Genomic DNA, 20,335 nt, shown 5'->3' with positions numbered 1-20,335 from the left:
TTAATTACTCAAAAATAATTAAACGTACAGGTGTATAGTTAAGAATCCTAATCGTGGTCTGGAAAATGAGTCGTGTCTTGAGCATGCAATGTTCAGAAGAAGAGGGGTGCCATTTTCACTTGTCTACATTTAGGCTCGTGTATCATCACACGTATATTTGACATAGCTATTATAATATATAATATGATCATAACGGATGATCTAACAAAATTAACGTGTCAAGACAAACGAGGGGATTGTATTTAATTACTCAAAAATAATTAAACGCACAGGTGTATCCTTAATAAATTAAATAAAATAGTTAAAGGGTTACCGAAAGGTTCAACGTGCCTCATGGTGTACTATTTCCATCTGTTGTATATACACGCTCGTTATCCATAGTCATTCGATTAGTCTGATCGGGAATAATTCATAACAAGCAGCTCACTTACGGTTCACCGTGTATCCCGAATGAAAATCCAGATGCGCGTATCGCGAAGCGAAACGTGATAACTGTTTGGAGGCGTTTGCTCTGCCAGTCACGAACAGCCCTCGAGTTCGATTCTCGTCGATGGCCGATACATCAAAGTTGCAATCCTCGTTCTTTCCTCGCCCCCTAATTTGTATGGGCGGTCACGTCCCGATACGTCCTATCTGTATCGCATTTGTCACCCACGGTGTCTGCTTGCTCGCAGAGGGTAGTCGATTCCCGATAATTCCTCGACTTCCGGACGCACCGTCATGGCTGGCTGTCTCCGACAGTCTCTCGAAGGAATCCCGACGAACAAGATGGCGGCTGAAGTGGCGGGTTTTAATAACCGATTTCCTTGCCGACATCTCGTTAACGAAACGATATCCTCAGCGTGTTTCGCCGGTTGCTTTAATTATACGATGTAAATTAGTCGGCCCGGGTCGCGAACGAGTCCTCGTTTTACGACTGTTAATTATGAATACATTTCGCGGGGATGTAATTGGACGCTACCTCGCGTAATCGTACTCTTAGCCAGCCTGTTTGAAAGTTTAATCCCGCGGTTGGAAATGGAAAAACGGTTTTATCACGGCTGGTAATAATCGGCGGGCTCTCGAGCGTTTGACTCGGCCGTAAGCTGTTTGCCTTTAATATCCCGAGGAAAATGAAATTTTCTTCGCTGGCCGTGTAAAATTGTATGTTCCGGCAAGGAACACGGATAGGCTAACGAATAATCCGTGAAATGTATTCTCCGTTGCAGCGCCGGAGCTGACAATAACGGACGATTCCGGCCGAGTGGTGTCCAAAGAGAGGCACCTGAAGGCAGGCAGCGCTCTGAAGCTCAGATGCGAGGCCAGGGACGTCATCGAGTCCTTGGAGGAGTCTGTCATTTGGACCAGGGGAGACGAGACGCTCATCGAGGACGTTAGGTGAGTCCTTTCGATTACTCGGCGCGAAAGAATAATGCCTGATTAAATTTATCTTTGCACTTGATTCCTTTATGATCCAAAAACGACAACGAAATTAATCTATTTAATTCGATATTGGATTGGTCAAACGATAATATCGATATTTTTATTATACAATGGTATCCGTTCCCCTCGATAGAGGAAGGGTACCACCTACAGCAAAAATCCAAAAATCCAACGAAAGTGAAATTATTCGATGCATAACCTAAAAGTCAGAGACAAAAGGATCTCGAGTCCCATTCGAGAGTCATATTTATGAAAAGGGACCAATCCCATCCCTTTCGTTAACCATCATCGTTTCACTTGTACTCTACATTCTCCCGTAAGGGAAACGTATAGCGTTTGGGGGCTACGTGAACCGGATGTGGATTACAGTGGAATGCGTGGTTTTGCAGTGAAAATAGGACGACGGAGATGTTGGCCGGCAAGGAGGTGCTCGTGATCGTGAGCACCCTGATCGTAGAGAGGGCCAGCCCGAGGCACGCCGGAAACTACAGTTGCGTGGTGCCGGGAAAAGCCAAGACGACCATCGCGGTGCACGTGCTGAACGGTGAGTCTTTTTATTCTTGCATGCTTATCGGGAAATGGTCCAGAAAGTGGAAGATTTGAGAAAGTCGCGATTGGTCCTCCCGATGGTTATTGCTTTTTGAGTCCTTTGTAATCCTCCTTTGGATAACTTCTTTAATACTATGGAGAAAGTACAGCTCTGTGTCGCTAAAGTGAGACGTTATGTGCTGGCTTCGGATGGGTATTGTACTTTGGAATTCTTCTGTGAAATGTGAAATATGAAAATCGCGAATAATCGAAGATTTTATTCCTCTATTTATGTACCGACGTTATTGATAAGTCAAAGTTATTATATATGGGTATTAAATATTTTCTCTCATCTTTGACATCGAAAGGTCCCATTTTCGTGTCAAATATCTGCGACATGAATGAGTGCAATTTCGGGTCACCGATTTAGTTGAAATTTCGTAGGCTTGTAGATTTCGTCATGCAGTTCAGGAATATACATCATTACAGCCACAACTACTCAACAGCTTTTAAGATATTTATGATTAAGTTTTATTACATTTTTAACTATAGATTTCTAGCTTTTTCTCCTTTCGTTGTTAGAATCCTGGCAAAGGTAGAGTGGCATTCGTACCCGGTTTGATCTGTATTATAATTTTTATAATCTGTACAATAATTTTTGCCCCGGTGTGGTCAGGAAGTTTCTCAGGGTATAATTAATACTTCTGTAGTAAATAGGATTGCTATAGAGAACTATTGTACTTGCATAGTATTCTGATTATTTTGTAACAAATATATACTAGCATAGGAAAGCGTAAAAAGAATTTCTTTTATTAAGAAATTTTATTTGCAATTGCTTATTTACAATCTTTTCATAGGCGAAAAATGAATACAAAATAAAGAATAGAACTCAGTTAGGCCACAAAGCTACTTTAAAACCATTGGAAATAAATCTATAATTAAAGAATTAATTAAAGAAATAATAAAACTTTAATCGCAAATATTTCAGAAACTATTAGGTAGTGGTGGCCGTAATGATATTATGTAGGAAAGGAATAGGTACGGTCCTGAAGGAATGTCAAGAGTATTTGGGCTTAGAACGAAAGTGACCAGGTGCAAAAGGATCAAATGTAAGGGATATTTATGACAGAGCCGAATGCGATAAACGAGTGGAGGTCTATGAATGCGTCTATATTCTTGAACTGCATGACGAAATCTACAAACCTGCAAAGTTTCAACTAAATCGTTAACCCGAAGAGCTCGCACTCTCCCTGTCAATCTAAATTTATTTACCATGTAGTCGTCTATAGCTATTAAGGAAAGATCAATCATGGCGGAGAAAGGGATTCCGTTCTCGCGACGAGTAAAACGAGACGGGATAAACGAACCAGCGTCCACGATTTCCAGCACGTAGCGACACGTCCCGAAAGAAACTAGGTGCTTAGATAAAAGACCCTTCTTTATCCGATAATGCGCTTACCAGATGTACCGAAAATTCGTGAAACCAGCGTGAAAATCCGGGAAAGGAGGAGCGCGAGGACGTTCTCGCAACATTATCCCTCGGAGAAGTCGACTCGCTCAGCCGAATCGTCGTGGATCGCGGTCGATTGAACCTATTCCAGGATGTCTAATCGCGCGTGTGCCTCGGATCTCGAGACAAGATAGAAGGCGGTCTCTCCCCGATCTTGAAACGCGAAATTCGTGGAAATCGCGGCGAGATAGCATCGCCGGAAGCTCGTAAATCGACGGAGAAATTGTCCCATTGCGGTGATCGGTTACCGATCCCTCGCCAATCTGTAATTTCACTTCTGCCGGCTTCTCTTATCCTCGTTTCACTTAGAAAAACCATAGCCCGGCGGAGACTGCGGATCCTCGAGTTGCCTTTTTACGAGTTTCCTACAACCGGATACGCTGTTAGGGATTTTTAGTGGAGGCACCAGAAGGAGTTGTCGAACTGCCGCGATAGACGCGAGTTTTAGGGTGCTTCGAGGAAGAAGGAGGGTAGAAAAATTCCTCGTAGTTTTCGCGAATGGCAGATGGCGAAAGAAGGAATCGTAAAACGTCCAAGTGCACTTTCGCGGAAGTTCCTCTGTTTTACTACGGTTCGCGAGCTTCCTGGGAAGGGAAATTACGAGGACGTCGAGCTGATCACCTGTTCGCTGCGACACACAGACAGGACCTTCTTCGATCCGAGGTCTCGTTCGTCGGCTTGGCTGAAACGCTGACTGAGGACTCCGTTCGAGGAGACGGGACCGATGGGGGATTAAATAGGTGCTCGAATGAAAATTTACGCGAGCTGGTATTAATTGCTGGAGAATAGTCGACCGTCGTGGAACGGTCCTAGGGGAATTAACGGTATTGTCTTAGCGGATCGTATATTAAAGCGCTCGAGGGCGCGGCAAAAAGCGGTGTCCGAAAAAATGGACCTTGCGGAGTCGCGATTTATCGCTCGTTTAGTTTTTCTCGTATAATTAACGACACGTCGCGGTAACGACAGAGATAATACGACCGGTTTCTTCTCGGTACCTTCCTTTTGACTCTGGCGCACAATTTGATCCGCATTCCGATCTATGGAGGTAGTTATTTCTCCTTTAGAAAAGCTGTTGGCGCGGTGCCCTTTTTTCGCGACCCCGATATCGGCGCTGCTTTTCCGGGGAAATATGCGTGGAGAAAAAAGGCGTCGTACACTCCTGAGAGGTAGACATTACGAAAAATGCGCTTTCCACTGCGACTATAATTTTCGAGACTTCGAGAAAGACGTTAAACGTCACACAGCTTACTAAGAACTGACACTAGATTTTCCGTTCAGACCTCGCCGGTGCGTACGGCCCTGAAGGGCCCACATGACGGCTAACTGTGGTCGTGAACGAAACGGTACGTAAAACCTGTGTGACGTTTAACGTGTTAAACCTCTTGAAACGCGGATTGTCATAGGGTTGATCAACCATAACTGTTTATCGACCAGAAGAGGAATAAAGATGGCCCGAAGAGCGACCACGAGCGGACAAAACGCGACGAGGGAAATGGCAAAAACGGGAACGCAGATGACGTATTACCGTCGGGATTCAGCGACGTTTGGGTGGAAGAAGAACGAAAGGGGCAAAAAGAGGAGTGACAATATGTTCTCCTGGCGTGGTGAAGAAGTCACGTGGACTTCGACATCGCAAACGGAACTCGTGTTTTCAGGATGAAAGGACACGAAAGCCGCCGCGAAAGAGCGCTTTTTCGCCAGGAATCCTTCCGCCTTTAGGAGACGAAGAAGAAGTAGCATGTCCCCGTTCGATTGTCCGCCATACCAGACACAACAGACGTTTATACTCTCTCGAAAGAGACTTGTCCCTGTCCACCAGCCGCAGTCACTTTTTATTCCGGGTTCCACTGGTCGTTGAACGACAGACGCGATCCAGTGATCCGGAGAGGATCGAATTCGACGCAACCGATCGAACAAATTCGCGATAACCGACGTTCCCTGTGAAATTACGAGCCGTTTCCAGCCACCATCGCTACCCTGGGATAACGGAAGATTAATCTGCCCGTTAGAAGCGTAATCCGCCATCGAATTATTCTAACATCTTTCTCCGGCCCACGCCCCTCGAATTCATTTCGATCCGTGGTCTTCTTTGGAACACGAAATGAATTAGAAAATTATGTAGAGAGGGATTTGGGCCATGGTATATATATTTATTTAATAATAAATTAACAGTGGTAGAGTATGCGAGTAACGACAAAGATACGAATTATTGCAGCTTATCACAACGCACAACTCTTCTCAACTAACTTCGACAACAGCAACTCTAATCGACAGAAGATCTCTTCCTCTCTTAGCAACTCTCTAATCGACAGCAACTACAAAACTGTTCGATTACAAACTGTCTACTTACAAAGAACTGTCCCCCGACCACTCTTAACCTTCTTTACATACCTTTTCCAACATGCACACGTTTTCTAATACCTCCCCCAACATGATGGTTTCTCCGACCTACCAGGCCTTCGAACCCTCGATGACTTTCGTAAAGCTACACACGAAGTGGAAAACCTGCGATACTACAATTAAATTCTATTTCTTGTAGTATTTAATCATTTCTCGCTGAAAATTTGGTAAAGGTTTAATAAGAAGCCTTAATTTAACCCTTTCCACTCGACGATTTTTTGGCTAAAGGTGAGTAGGAGTTCAAACATTTTCTGCTCTAAAGCTGGCGATATTTTTTCCAGCAGTAAATAAGAAATTGTATAATAATTAAAATATAGATCTATTTGATTTCCATACCCTGCACACCGTTACATATATATAAATTTTATCAAATAGCGACTGAAGGGTGCCTCCCTAGTTAAAGCGCGAAATAATTCTGCAAAATTATAGGAAGCCTATAAACCCGAGAAATAATAGATACTCAGCGATCGGAGTCTAATATAACACAAGGAGGATCCAGGAATTACCCCACCCCATTTCCCAATTCCCATTTGCCAAATCACGGCCCACCGGCGATAGAACCCTCACCTTATGAACCACAAAGATCCACCCTAAATCCGCAATCCCGGGAACCATGGCGCCAACCCTTTTGCGCCGAAAATAATCAAACTAAGCCTTCCCAGGACCAGTTTGCCCTCTCTCCTCTTCCAATAAGCCTCGCCAAGCAGTTCAACCACATCAGGCTCGTACACCGTCGGCCTGATAATGCAGATTAACCAGCGAGGACGACGATTGCAGCGTGGATGAGCGTCTGGACGTTAACGACCCCGTCGACGACGCAGCGTTCATGAAAATGGAAACGCTGCCGGCCTAATGTGACGACGATGACGGTCTACGGGACACGCTGGAGGGAGAGAAGGAGATCGAACTGGAGAGGAGAAAAAGGGGACTAGAGAGCACGTTATCGTGCTGGCAGCTTTTTTCGTCCATTTGCAAGCTTTATCCCGGTTCTTCGGGATCTTTGACTGTTCGTGACTCTGCCGGCTCGCTTCTAATGCTTCCCTACCCGGCCATAAGAACACGGCCGCACTCGGACAGGCATAATAAGGTGCTCGTCGGGAAAATGGACGACCCACCGGCACGGTAGATCCTCGACATTGCTCTGTTCCGTGGATTTTTCTCGAAGGAAGATGATCCTAGTGACGATACAAACGACGCGTAGGGAAATGAATTTCGATCGTCGATTCGGCTGGTACTTGGATGATAATGGTAACGATGCTACAGCCACGAGCAGAGTGCATCGTTGTTCAACGGGAAATGTTATTATCCCTGGAACGAAGTTACATTCGCAGCGCAATGAACTATGATTAAGCCTCCGCGGGAACCGGCGATGGCTAACTCGGGAGTACCTCGGCATCCGCTTCCGTTGAATATTTCGAGGGCCAGGCAGATTCGTTTGAAAGCGTAATTTTCTAGTGGGTATTTATCCATAGTTAAACGCGTTTCATGACTGCTGGATAATCTTTAATCGCTGGTATCCAGTTCCTGCACTTTCGCGAGGACGTTAAAAATTAGAAATTATTGCTATTATATATTTACAAAATTAATAGTACATTAGTTGTCGTATAAAGAAAGATACTCAGGGAATTCATAGGATTGACAAAATGTATTCAATTAGGTGAAGAAATATACGAAGTAGAGTCAGTTAGACTCCATGGCTTTAGTCGTGGGTCAATTGTAGACACTTCAGAAGGTATTGCTATTATATTACAATATGTTACGTTAATTATAGTGTAGGGGGGTCCTTCTCCACGGTTGTTGTAGTCGGCTGTCGCAGGTATCCTCGATGTGGTGGTCGTGCTAGAAGGGTCGAAAGGGAAAAGAAGGGATGAGTGTTTCGTCCTGGGCCTGCTAGTGGACTCCTCAGTAAGGCTTTCTAGCAGGCTCTGCCTTAGACAGGGATACTATTGGAAGGTTTGGAAGTTATCTAGTGGCGAGGGTGAGACTGATAGTCGCTGCAATAGTATAGGAAGAGAGACGTCTTAATGAGAAAATGTAAAGACACAGAGGCACACAGTCAGTTAGACTCCCTGTCATTAATCGACGATCAATTATAGATTCTCATAAAGGTATCGTAGATTAGAAAGCATTGGTATTGTACATTACGTTAACACATGCAACCTACACTTGTAAAAGAGTGGAAGAGATGACCAGATGAAATAATTTTATTTCTCAATAATTGATCGTACTTTACTCTCGTCTTTGATATAAAATTGCTCTCTTCTCGGTTTTCCCTTTTTAAAGGTGGGCCCCCTTCGTCTATTCCTGGATCAAGCGGATCGTCTCTTCTTGAAAGAGATGTCAATACGTGAAATAATGTGACACACGGAATCAGTCAATCTCCGCATCAGTAGCTAATCGTCGATCGCTTTAATTTCCAATAATATATAGGTTATTGTCCGCCATCTTGACGAACCATTTTCCCTTCAGGATACCTCGAGAAAAGCCAGAGTACCGGAGTGACTAACCGTGCATCATTGCATGACTACTGGTCGCTTGGTCGTAAGTTGTATACAAGTGAGGCGAGAATGGAGGACAGTTTGGACTCGTCTATAATTTGCCGGATGTCAAATGGCGGACCCTCGTAATTGTTCAAAGTCCCTCGGCTAATTTGCACAATTAGCGAATTAGAGGAATTTCTGCGCGAGTCGAGTGCACGCTGCATAAGAAAATTAATTATCGACCGACGGAAAATTGATCGTTAGAGCGCGAAACAGGAATACCCGAGTTGGTCCGTGAGTCGCGTCCAAATTAAGGGTCTGGTGCTCCATGTCGTCGCGAACTGCTGTTTCGCTACTTTTCGTGTTACAGGGTAATAGAAACCCCGAAAGAATGTAGACATCGAGAACCGATCGCGTTATTAACGAGGCTGCTGTTTCTTCCCTGAGAACCGACAGAGCCGATCGTTCAACTGACCTCGTCGTTCAGTCGATAGGCATTCGTGCCTGAACGCAATTACAGCGATCATTAGTCTCGTCATTACGAGCAGACCGGGCGTGTTCCGGTACTCCGCCATCGTTCCTTTGTCGCGGACTTCATTTACCGCGTTATTACAATAGAGACCTTAGCGTGTGTGTTACGCGATTATTTAACCACGCTAATATCCCCTTATGCTTTATTTATTCCAGAGAATTCGCGGACTCGTTACACGGTCTGGTTCACGCTCGCAATTGAAGGGAGGAACGTATCGAAAACCACCCTTGTTACATTATTGATCTCTCAAGAGAGAAAAGAAATTCTCCATCTCCAATTTGTGTTTGTATTATAGAACTGATGTATTTTCCTTCTATTATAGTCTATTCTATAAAAATGACATGACTGTTTTATTTAAAAATTCAGAAAAATCGATGGCAATAATTTATTGTATCGTAGGGATTGACGGTGGTGGTAATTTATTAGTAAATTATAACTGTGCATAAGTGACACCGTGAAGTCAGTCTCGTAGAACGAAGCTACGTGTCAAAGATGAAAACATTACGATCGTGCAGTCTTTAGCATTCGGTCTTTTGACGCAAATCTTTCGAAGAGAAAAGGAAAAGGAGAAACTGACCATCGCAATAGAGCTTGCAATTCTTTGCGAAGAGAGCTAAGAGGAACGCTAGCACTTGTCTTAATTTTTTACTCAATTTTTGTGACCGGTGACTATAGTTTTCACGAGGATTCTTCAAGACTTCTTCACTCAGAACTCTTCGCTATGTCGTCGAGGGTCCTGATCTTATGCCCTTAACAAAGCTTGACGACGTGCTTTTATCAATCGCTAATTGGCTGACACGATTCAGCCAATTAGCGATTTGCTGTCGTAACAATTACGTCACTTTGCCCATTCGCGATTTGCCCTCGTGAAAATCATGCTACCTTGCCGATCGTGACGATCACGATTCCTTTGACCTGCATTTCATCTCTCCATAAAGACCACGTAACTTAGCTTTTCTTCTAGAAATAACCTTTTCTAACGGTATCAGTTGATTTTCTATTTGTTTTCTAAAATAATACGCTGCATAAGTCATTGACCTGTTTGTAATTTGTTTTTCTAAAAATAGTATCCCACATTTCTGACATACCTGACAGCTAACTAAAATTTCAAAATTGTCGTGATCGATTTTAATTATAATAATAATTTTTAAAAAAATCAATGACTTAGAAACGACAATGATCAACAAAATAAATTCCACTTTCTCAGCTTTCCGTGTCACAATTCAAGGGACCAAGATCTTATCCCGCGTGTTTAATACCCCTTATTCAGTTACTCGATTAGGCGCCAAATTCCTAGAGCATTAAATTCACAGAACGCGTGACCGAGTCGTTGAAATTTTACAACAGACATTAACAGCGGGACCGTTTACGGGCCCCTCGGCGATAAACGCGGTCGTGGGCCGATTTCGATGCGCCTGGGACCGATTTCGCGCGATGGCCGTCGGGGTCTTTATAGGTGATTCCTCTGGCGGCCACCTTGCGTTGTACTACCATTTTTACGACGCTGTTCTTGGTAACACTCGACTGCCAAGACCACGAATCGGCACGAGGATCTATACTCGTTTAAATCTACGAGCACTTTGAACGATTCCTGAAACTTTATGCCAAGCACTGGACTCGTGACGAGGGAGACTTTAATTCGAGGAAAGACTTTGAAAGTCTTTCGTTCGAAGTGTCTCGGTTTGTCTCGCTAATGCTCGAGTAGGTCACTCGTCAAAGCGATTAACGTTAGAAAACAAAGGGTAGAAATTTACTTTGAATATAGGAAGTTGAACACGAATTGGCTGCTTTGGCGTTAAAATTCTGGAAAATTGAAAAAGCGGAGTTAATCGTTTCTTTGAGCTGTAAGTAGGTCATATAATACTTTAATGGGGTGATTTTTTGAAAGAGGTTCAGCCTCAGAAAATAATAACATGGGTGACGTCGTCTATTAGACACTGCAGTACTTGTGATTTTTATTTTATTATCCTTCTTTGTTGGAAAAGGTGGTCGTATATTATAAAATAATTCAATGAAAAATATACCGTATTTCATTAATTAATCAAACTTGTATTTTTCCTTTTATTTTCATAATTGTAATATGCAAAAATCATAAATGTGAACAAAATTCCCGTATCCTGTAAATTTTACGTTTTGTTGTTTCAAGACGAAATGAAATGGATATTATTTCCCACCGCATTAAATACGAAATTATTTATTTATTTGTAACCTTTCGCGCTCTTGATTTCGTACGACAGGAAATCTCTCGTGCCACAAGGGCTCTACCGTGTATGATTAATATAAATTAATATAAATTAATTAAATCTCTCACCTTCAAGAGAACATAGAAAAATCGGTTGATAAAATTAGCGATTTCTCCAACAAATAATCACGAATATTTTTAGGGAAAAATATCGGAGGAAATTTTACAAATGATGGAAACTGTCCGAAAAGTGTGAAATTCTCGGGACAAGGGGATTAAAGTAAAATATATTGGGAAAATGGTGGCGTTTACTTTGCATCTCGCGATACCGTTGCAAGCACGCGTCCGCGAAGCGGTTTAATCAAAACCGGTGCGTTTGTTCGACGCATTGATTTTCCTCGTCGAAAGAATTTATTAATAAGGACCGTTGGTTACGCGTTTTGTCCGAAATAACCGACAAATTTGATATTACAATAATTCCGCGTGGTATCCGGTAGCTCGCTTTATCGTACCGACTAATAATATTCATTACGGAGCAACGTTGTTTGCTCGAAAAATGAGCAATTTCGATATCCAGCCTGTTGAAAATTGTAATACCTACGCAGAAAGTACCTGTCAGGTCTCGAGATAAAATTAATAACGAGCAAGTGAACGAAGCTTAATAATAACGGTTTGAAAACGCAAAATTAATATTATCTATCTACGAGAGTTTCAGAAGCATCGACAATCGTATTGAAGCTATTAATCGTTAAACAAATAAAACAGATCAACGTCGGGATCGGCGATCAAACGTTCAAGTTTAATTGTTGTTTGATTTGTCAGAGTTCGATGCGTCATTTAAACAGTCGAATAATTGACAAACTATCGCCAAGACCGTTTATCAAAACTCCAATATCCCGACTTCATACGCAAACGTCCATCGGTGACCATCGTCAGTCTTGCACTGTGCGCTTCATAAAACTTCCATATTTCATTCGTCGTTTATTCAAGGATCGAGCTTCGGCATCACGTACATCGTAAAAAAGGAAAAAGAAAAAAGGCAAGGAATGGAATGAGATCCGCGAAGCATGACTGAGTTTAAATCGCCCCTCTTCCCATCGCGCGGCCATTTTTATTCGACAACGCGACTCCGTTTATTATTCGAAAAGCCGAGGAAATCAGACAGATACCCCGTCGAATGGACTGTTCATCGACGAAATAACACAGCGTCGCTACGTGCCTCGATTTCCAGCGGATCCTATAATTTAAGAAGAGGAAGGTGAGGGTCTGGAGAGCCGAGATTTAGAGCCTGTTCGATCACGGTTCTTCGTCGATACCGCGTTAAATGACCGGAGGAGAGCTCTGCTTTGTCATTTCACGTCCACGACTCGCGTTGGATAGACACGTCTGCCGTGTCGCGGGTTAATCTACTAATTTCTCTTTCTTCGCTCACGCCACGGGGTAAATGAAAGAGTCGGCAGGACGAAGATCACGCGGATCTAATTAAAGTGAGCCAACGGGTCCCGATAATTCCAGCCTCTGTGATTCGCTTGATTAAACCGTGGCCAACTCGCTTCGGGGATTTGCTTTGAAAATCTTTCTTTCCTTTTAAAGTAGCAGCAGCCGCGCTTTTAAAGTACACGGAGTGTGATGATCATGCAGGATCTTCGAAGGGGTTGAAGCGTAGACTGAAAAGGGCGATCCAGGATTCAGAAATTACGGTAATGGTGGATTAAAAGAAGGAAATATTTGACTTTCGATTCAGAGTGGAGGCTGCAGAGGCCTTTGAAAATGGATGTCCTCGATGTCCTTGAACAGGATGGCGACATTTATATAAAATTGGAAAACAAAAGGATTTACGTGGAAATGAACCTTTATGGCGCTCAGATTTAATTTAAACCACTGATTTGCAATCTTCTCTGTCATTTGGCAAATCTGAACTGATTATTAAAATCTTGTCACACAGAAATATAATTATTGTTATGAAATAAATGTACATTGTAGTGCAGTTGATATGTATAAAAATTGGGTGGCGACATTTATATGAAATTGGAAAATAAAAGGATTTACGTGGAAACGAACCTTTATGGCGTTCCAATTTAATCTAAGTTACTGATTTGCAACCTTCTCAGCAAAAATATTATTATTATTGTGACACAGAAATATAATTATTGTTATGAAATGTGTGTACATTGTCTTACAATTGATAAGAATTTGTTACTTTCGGTGTCACAAAGGAAGGAAACGCAAATACCTTGTATCATACGATTATTTGTATTCCCAAGAAATTTTCGCTCTACACCGGTGAAAACCCGGCAAACGAAAATCACGGAGATCGTTAAACCGAAATCACGAGCTTCGATTTTCCTTCGGGGGAAGATTGACGAAGGGCCAGGAGAAACGGAGAAAGAGACCTGTGAGGAATGCAGGAGCGTTCCATTCCGTTTCAATGAATACGGTAACCCTAAATTTGAGTTTCCGAAGAGGTCTCCAGAGGCGGGCCCTGTTCACGATCCTCGGGTGTTCGATAAAATCGATAAGGGTCAGGGGGTGGCGAGTGGATCGTATCTTTGCGGCACGGTTTCGAGATCGAAGTTACGAGGCCAGGAAGTGACCAATAGTAAATTCCGCCGCGTGATTCCGAAACGAGGGTTCCGTCTTCGCAAGTGTGGCCACATATGAGGCGAAACGGCCCCTCTGACCTACGACCTTCCGTTTCATCCCCGCGCCCGTCCCCCTGACAAGTTTATCACCGGCCGGCGTATGATAGACCGCCCACGTCGAGCGTCCCTTTGTCGGTATCAGAAAAGAGAGGAAAGCGGAAGAGAAGGGGGAAGGAAGAAAAGGAAGAGGAGCAGATATACCGCAGATATACTCGTTTCGAGGGAAATCGAGGGAAGTAAAATATATAGCAGAATCTCCGGCGCGGCTAAGGAACGTGAAACAGGATGTATTCTTCCTGTTCGCTCCTCCGCCCTTCTCTCGAAGGGAATCACGCGTGAGGAATGACCGCGCTGAGGTAAAGGAAAGTGTTCGTCGGGAGTAACAAAAGCCGACAAACTAGCGCGAAGTAGAACTACGGCAGCTGCGAGGTAACGGCGGGCAGGCAACAAACTGCTCGTAATGCCGGAAAAGTGAGGTAAAAGCACGACGAGTACACGGTGGAAGAGTGGGCGAAGAAACTGTAACCGAGATGAAACTTTTGGAGTAAAGGAGGAGGCGGTGTAGTCGAAGATCGACGAAACGACCTTGAGCCAACGGCGAAGAAGAGAGTGCTTGTAGGAATGCATTTACCAAATGCTTGTCTTTTGATCTAGACTAGCCCGGGTCTGGGGATGAACTGGGTTTATGGCGGTCACTTAACGATCAAAGTTTGGGGGACTCGCGGGTGGTTTTAAACTACTATTAAGGATGAAGTTACCATTTATCTAGGCTCGCTCTTCGATTTCTGTCTCTCGTGACATCGGTAGACTTTGGTGTCAGTCTGGCTAGAGACGAGAGGGAAAAAGAGAGTCAATGGAATAGAAACGAATAAAAGCGTAGTATCTTACTTTCCCACGGTGTAAACGTAGCTTTGAGAAGGTTATAAAAGAGAGGTCAAGGGTGCAAAGTTCAAAGGGTCCCCTAGGGGAAACCCTTGGCGATACGTGAGGCTCTTAGCATGACCACATTTAGGCATGTTTAAGGAAAAGATCGGAAAGGATATGCAGGGGGCCAAAACGTAAAGGTCATTGATGATTAAGACAATGTAGAATTAGTTTCGGACAATTAGATTAGGCAAGAATTAGACACAGAGTTAAATACAGAGGCAAGAATTAGACAGAGTTGTATAATGTTCAGAGTAGTAAGAAGCGACGAGGAGAGTTGTTAAAGTAGACTAAAAATTATTTCAGACTTGTGTCATTTAATAATTCGCGGACTTATTATACTCACGCAGTCTCTACTACGCTAGAGCGTACTTCCGCCCTAATTTTCCGCAGACTAGGGACTGGGTCTGACTTAATTCTCCACTCTAATTAACTCTTTCTGACTGCAACTAATAACGAACAACTCTTACTAAACTCCCTCTCTAAAGACTCTTCAAAAACTCTTAACGAACTGCCTCTATCTTCCAGAACGGGCCATTTTGAGCCCGTTTGGAAGGCAAGGGCCTGCCTTGAAGGAGGAGAAAACTCCCTCCACGCCAGGTTCATGGGTGGAAGAGGCTCCTCCTTCCGGGTTAGACTCTCCGAAGAGTCACTCTCGCGAGGTCACCTCACGTGGCCTGGCCCAGACTTCCTATGACCTAACGGGTCCTACAGGAACACTTCGATCATCGTACCCTAATAATGCCTAAAAATGTCCTACATTATTGTCATTTGCAACTAATTTTTCTTAATTCCAATTTAATTTAAATTTACTCGATTATTATCGGTGAATTTACCATCACTTATCCTATAAAAATGAAAATAAGAATAGATTCGTGGAACTTGACGACGATCAATCCTCAGAGTAAGTCGAACTGTATCCATCTCAGTCTTATTCCCACACAAAGCCGAGGAATGACAAAGAGACACTTGAAGATACGGAGGAAGATAATGGGGAAAGTGTGGCTACACGTGGACATGGGTGGTAGCGCATCGAAGGTGAATTGGAAAAACTAACGGGCGGATCGCGATGGCTGGCCGCAAACACAAGAGCACGCGATTGGAATTCCCGACTGCTGGCCAGGAAGTGGTCAATAGGAAGTTCTGCTAGGTGCACTTGCATCTACGAGGCCGCGGCGCGCTCTGGAAACGTATCCGAGTGGGTTGAATCGAAACAATCGGCCCGCAAATACATTGTCCGCCGTGAATCCTCGTTGTCCATTGATTAGAGAGGCATTCATCGTGGCTAATTGCCACGAATCGGCAGTGCCGGCTGTTTTCCGCGTCTTCCAAATGCATCGATCGCCGCTAAGTAAATCGTAGACGAGTATCCCGTAATCCCATTAATATTTTCGTCGTCCGGCTGTTTCCATGCACGCGGCCGTGCAAGAATGTTTCGAGCCGGCAATTTATTGAAAATCGAAGCGGTCGCGGAACAATCTCGGCAGGAATTTCATCAAATTTCCGCCTTTCCGCGCGATGGCCCGCGATAACCGTGTTAATTAGCGAACTACTGCTGCCCGATCATTTATTAAATAGTCTATTGATTATCTCTCGATAGTATCGAATCTGTAGAAATTATTCCTGGCCTAGGAACGTTTCAGAAACGTGCGCGAAATTTTCCGCAGCCTCGTGGATGCACCTCGTCAGTCGTGGCAAGTAAGACGAGAGCCGATAGGAATTAAGAACGACAACGGTAAGGGTCCGTCTTTGGAAGATCAGGCCGAGGCTGTTGAATGAAATTGAAAGGCAGCAGAGAGGAGCAGGAACGGGTGAAACGGCAGGTTTAAAGAGATCGGGAGGAGCGAGTTGGAAGAGAAGAGCAATGGGCTGGAAAAGGGAGCGCTCGGTGTAACACGGGGAAGACGGGGGTTGCAGGCGGTGAGCCAAAGGAAAACAAGAGCTGCACGAGATGCAGAAACTGAAATGAAGAAGGGAGGATCAATGGAGCAGAGGGGAGAGCTAGAACAAATATAAATCGAACGGATAAATCTCGAACCTTGTAGACGGACGGAGATGGGTAAAAATTGAAAGATCAAAGTGGCCAGCCTGTGCAGCGGCTGGAGGAAGAGTGGCAGAAAGAGACGGGATGACGGCACGCGGAAAATGCGCAGGAAGGATAGGAAATTCTTCCGATGCAGGAGTACAGACCTGCGTCGTACGCGTGGAGGTACTGATATGAAAAATTCCAGGTACAGGACGAAGATAGAAAAATTCCGCGAAGATAAAGTTAGAGAGATATAAAACGATTACCGGTGATTTCGTTCGAATAACCCTCGGTTGACTTTCAGCAGCTGCGAAACGATCTGAAATACGTTCCAATTGCTCGTAAAATGATTTTGGACGACTCCCAATTGAACTCGATTGCCGTCTCCTTGGTACCAAGATTCTCGTGATCTTTAAACGATCTTGAACGTCCTTGAAGTGTCCTTCGGTGAGTTCCACGTAATCTCACACCTGATCAGATGAGGGTTTCAGTTGGTTCTGTCTGACTTTGAGTCAAGGCTGATGTGACCAATAGCTTCGCGATATTCTAGAATAATGTCCACGCGAAATTGGATAATCTCGAAATTGCGTTGGGTGCTTCGTTATAATCCTGATGGATCTCTTTCGTGGAAAAGGGACCGATGATCGCGGGAGCACGTTTTCTATCTAGCCGGAAGAAGGCCGATCCCCAGAGGTATGCGAACGATCGATAATCAGGAGGTACCCTCGTAAGCTGGCCGATCTGGCCGGCTATTTTTCCAGTCGGATTCTCGGACGTCGGTGATTAAGTTCCATTTCAATCCGCTGCTGAAATTCCTTCTCCACTGGGAGTTTCGCAATGTCCACCGGTCGGAATGAATTAAACGTTTCCGTGAATCGCCGTGCGTGCTTCCGGCTGCGGCATTCCCACGCAAATAACTTCGCGCCATCGGCTACTTGACTGTTCGTTCTCCACGGGCCTTTAGTCAACGCGGGAACTGCACTAAAGATCTTATCATTTCCGTGGATTTTCCGAACAAAGTTCAACGAAATCAAGAAAATACTCGGTGAATCAAGTCAGTTTTTATGAGGAACTTGCGGAGCTCGCGTTGCGTCCTTTAGGAATTCGGGTCGCGACCCTAAGGAACTCGCGTCGTGATCCTAAAGAACTCGAGTCGCGACCCTAAGGAACTCACGTCGTGGCCCTAAGGAACTCGGGTCGCGACCCAAGGGAATTCGCGTCGCGACCTTAAGGAACTAGCATCGTGTCTTTGAGGAACTCGCGTCGCGTCCTTTGGGAATTCGGGTCGCGACCCTAAAGAACTCGCGTAGCGACCCTAAGGATTTCGCGACGCGACCCTAAAGAACTCGCGACACGTCCTTAAGGAACTCGCGTCGCGTCCCTAAGAACCTCCCGTCGCGACCTTAAGGAACTAGCGTTGTCTCTTTGAGGAACTCGCATCGTGTCCTTTGAAAATTTGCGTCGCGTCCTTTAGGAATTCGAGTCGCGTCCTTTAAGAATTCGGATCGCGTCCTTGTGGAACTCGCGTCATACCTTTCAGGAACTCGCATTGCGTTCTTAAAGAACTCGCGTCGTGATCCTAAAGAACTCGAGTCGCGACCCTAAGGAACTCACGTCGCGACCCTAAGGAACTCACGTCGCGACCCTAAGGAACTCGGGTCGCGACCCAAAGGAACTCGCGTCGCGACTTTAAGGAACTAGCATCGTGTCTTTGAGGAACTCGCGTCTCGACCCTAAAGAACTCGCGTAGCGACCCTAAGGATTTCGCGACACGTCCTTAAGGAACTCGCGTCGCGACCTTAAGGAACTAGCGTCGCCTCTTTGAGGAACTCGCATCGTGTCCTTTGAAAATTTGCGTCGCGTCCTTTAGGAATTCGGGTCGCGTCCTTTAAGAATTCGGGTCGCGTCCTTGTGGAACTCGCGTCGTACCTTCAGGAACTCGCATTGCGTTCTTAAAGAACTCGCGTCGCTACCTTAAAGAACTCGCACCATGTTCTTCAGTAACTCGCGTCGCGTGCTATTCTCCGCATCATTAGAGTACCAGCACCGCGACGCGATCAGGCGACGCCGGAACCGAAGTTGGCTCCACGCGTGAACGCGCGTTGTCGCTTCCGGTTAAACGATCGAGCGAGGAGACGGAGACCAAGCAGAGACATAGGCGCGTGACGCGAGATCCATTAATAAGGCGCGCCTAATTTCACGAAAGCTCGGAGCCCCAAACTATTATCTAGGAAACGTAACTCGGTCGAAGAGCGATTAAACGGACGCCACCAAAATACGTCAGGCTTGCGGCGGGCTGCGCCTGACAGAAAACCTATAGACGGAACAACCATTAATGAAATGACAAATGCGTTCTTGTCGACAGCACGAGCAGTTGCACGCGCTAGCATCGGCTAGCGTTTCGCATGCCGGGCCGTTGGCTACGTGGTGGAATAAAATATATTCGACCTAGTGATTTACGCGTAACCGTGATATCGCAACGAAGAGCCAGGCCGATTGATCGTTCTCGCGACGCACGGCGTCGTTGGAAATTCGAATCGACGACTTGGCGATCGATTGGCTCCGATAACGCCACGGACCGGCGAAACCTGTGGATTTATCGGCCGATGTTGTAAGCTTCCACTCGATGAAAACGTCCTCGCGCGAGATTTTGACGGGAGATTTAGTTGTTGATTAATTTACGAGGCGTCGATGCGTTTGCGAGAAGAGAATAGGTTCTTTAAGCAAGCTTCAGTTTCCTCTGACCTATCAACGGGTAGAGCCACCGAAGATGGAAGGCTCGCGTGAATCACGGCCACCTGGCGTTTTTCGCGCAGAGATAAGGAGAAGTCGAGCTGGATCGCGAATAGTTGCTCGACGAAATAGTTTCTTAGCGGATCGATGCGATACTTGGGAGAATCGAAGCTTCGTTTCTCCCGTTGCTATTCGCTGAAAAGGGGAATAAAAAAGGGCGGATTAACCAAGCAGCCCATTAAGTTCGTTCCACGAGGCTATCGCTCGCTGGCGCAACTGAAACGAACGACCGAAACACACTGGCAGCGTTACTTAATTCAATTTCTTTCCTCTTTCGGTTCCAGGGGAGTTACCAGCCGCGGTGCACGACGGTAATGGGGTCTCCAGGGCGTTCCTCAACCTGTGGCTAATTCACTTAACGATGAGCTACGTTTTTTCCAGATGACAATACTAAGGTGAGTCTGTCGCCGCGGAACGACCCGGCTGAAAGCGCTATTCCGACCCGTTCCACCCCGTCTCACGTGTCCTGATGCGCGAATTTATCTTATCTCCTCGTCTAATTCGCCGGTTCCTAGCGTCGTAAAACTCTGAACAACTCGTTCGCGGGAATCGATTGGCTCGGGAACCGGAACGCTTATCCCGAAGCTGCGAATACGATTGCAATTTGAAACATGGTCGGACCACTGCCGGCAACTGCGAGAAGGATCTAACCCGGATCCCGTCGTTTCGCTGTCTGCATCCGATGATACGATCCCGTTTCCAACCCGCGTAAAAGGTGTCGGCGGAACTCCGCGGGAACAGTATGGCGGCCGCGTGAAACCGCTTTCCCCAACTACCGGGGATTGAGGATTGAGAAATGGTTATTACCATTTCGCGTCCGAAAGTTGCTCTATTCGCGCATAATTATCCGTGCCCAGACGTCGCCGAAATTGTTCGACGTTTTCGTAAATCGTGCG

At 45.2% G+C, this 20,335-nt stretch overlaps 1 protein-coding gene across 1 annotated transcript in view; it reads left to right on the top strand.

The window, feature by feature from the left end:
- LOC108555056 (uncharacterized) overlaps nucleotides 1–19,824 on the top strand; it is a 51,937-nt gene extending 32,113 nt beyond the window's left edge. The window contains exon 7 of the mRNA XM_017910540.1: nucleotides 19,724–19,824. Within this exon, the coding sequence (XP_017766029.1) occupies nucleotides 19,724–19,824 (101 nt within the window). The remainder of the gene's footprint in view (nucleotides 1–19,723) is intronic.
- The last annotated feature ends 511 nt before the right edge of the window (nucleotides 19,825–20,335 follow it).

This window comes from Eufriesea mexicana, unplaced genomic scaffold (genome assembly GCF_001483705.2).
Source record: "Eufriesea mexicana isolate 0111107269 unplaced genomic scaffold, ASM148370v2 scaffold106, whole genome shotgun sequence".
NCBI classification, from domain to species: domain Eukaryota; kingdom Metazoa; phylum Arthropoda; class Insecta; order Hymenoptera; family Apidae; genus Eufriesea; species Eufriesea mexicana.
This window is presented reverse-complemented; position numbering and strand designations above follow the sequence as displayed.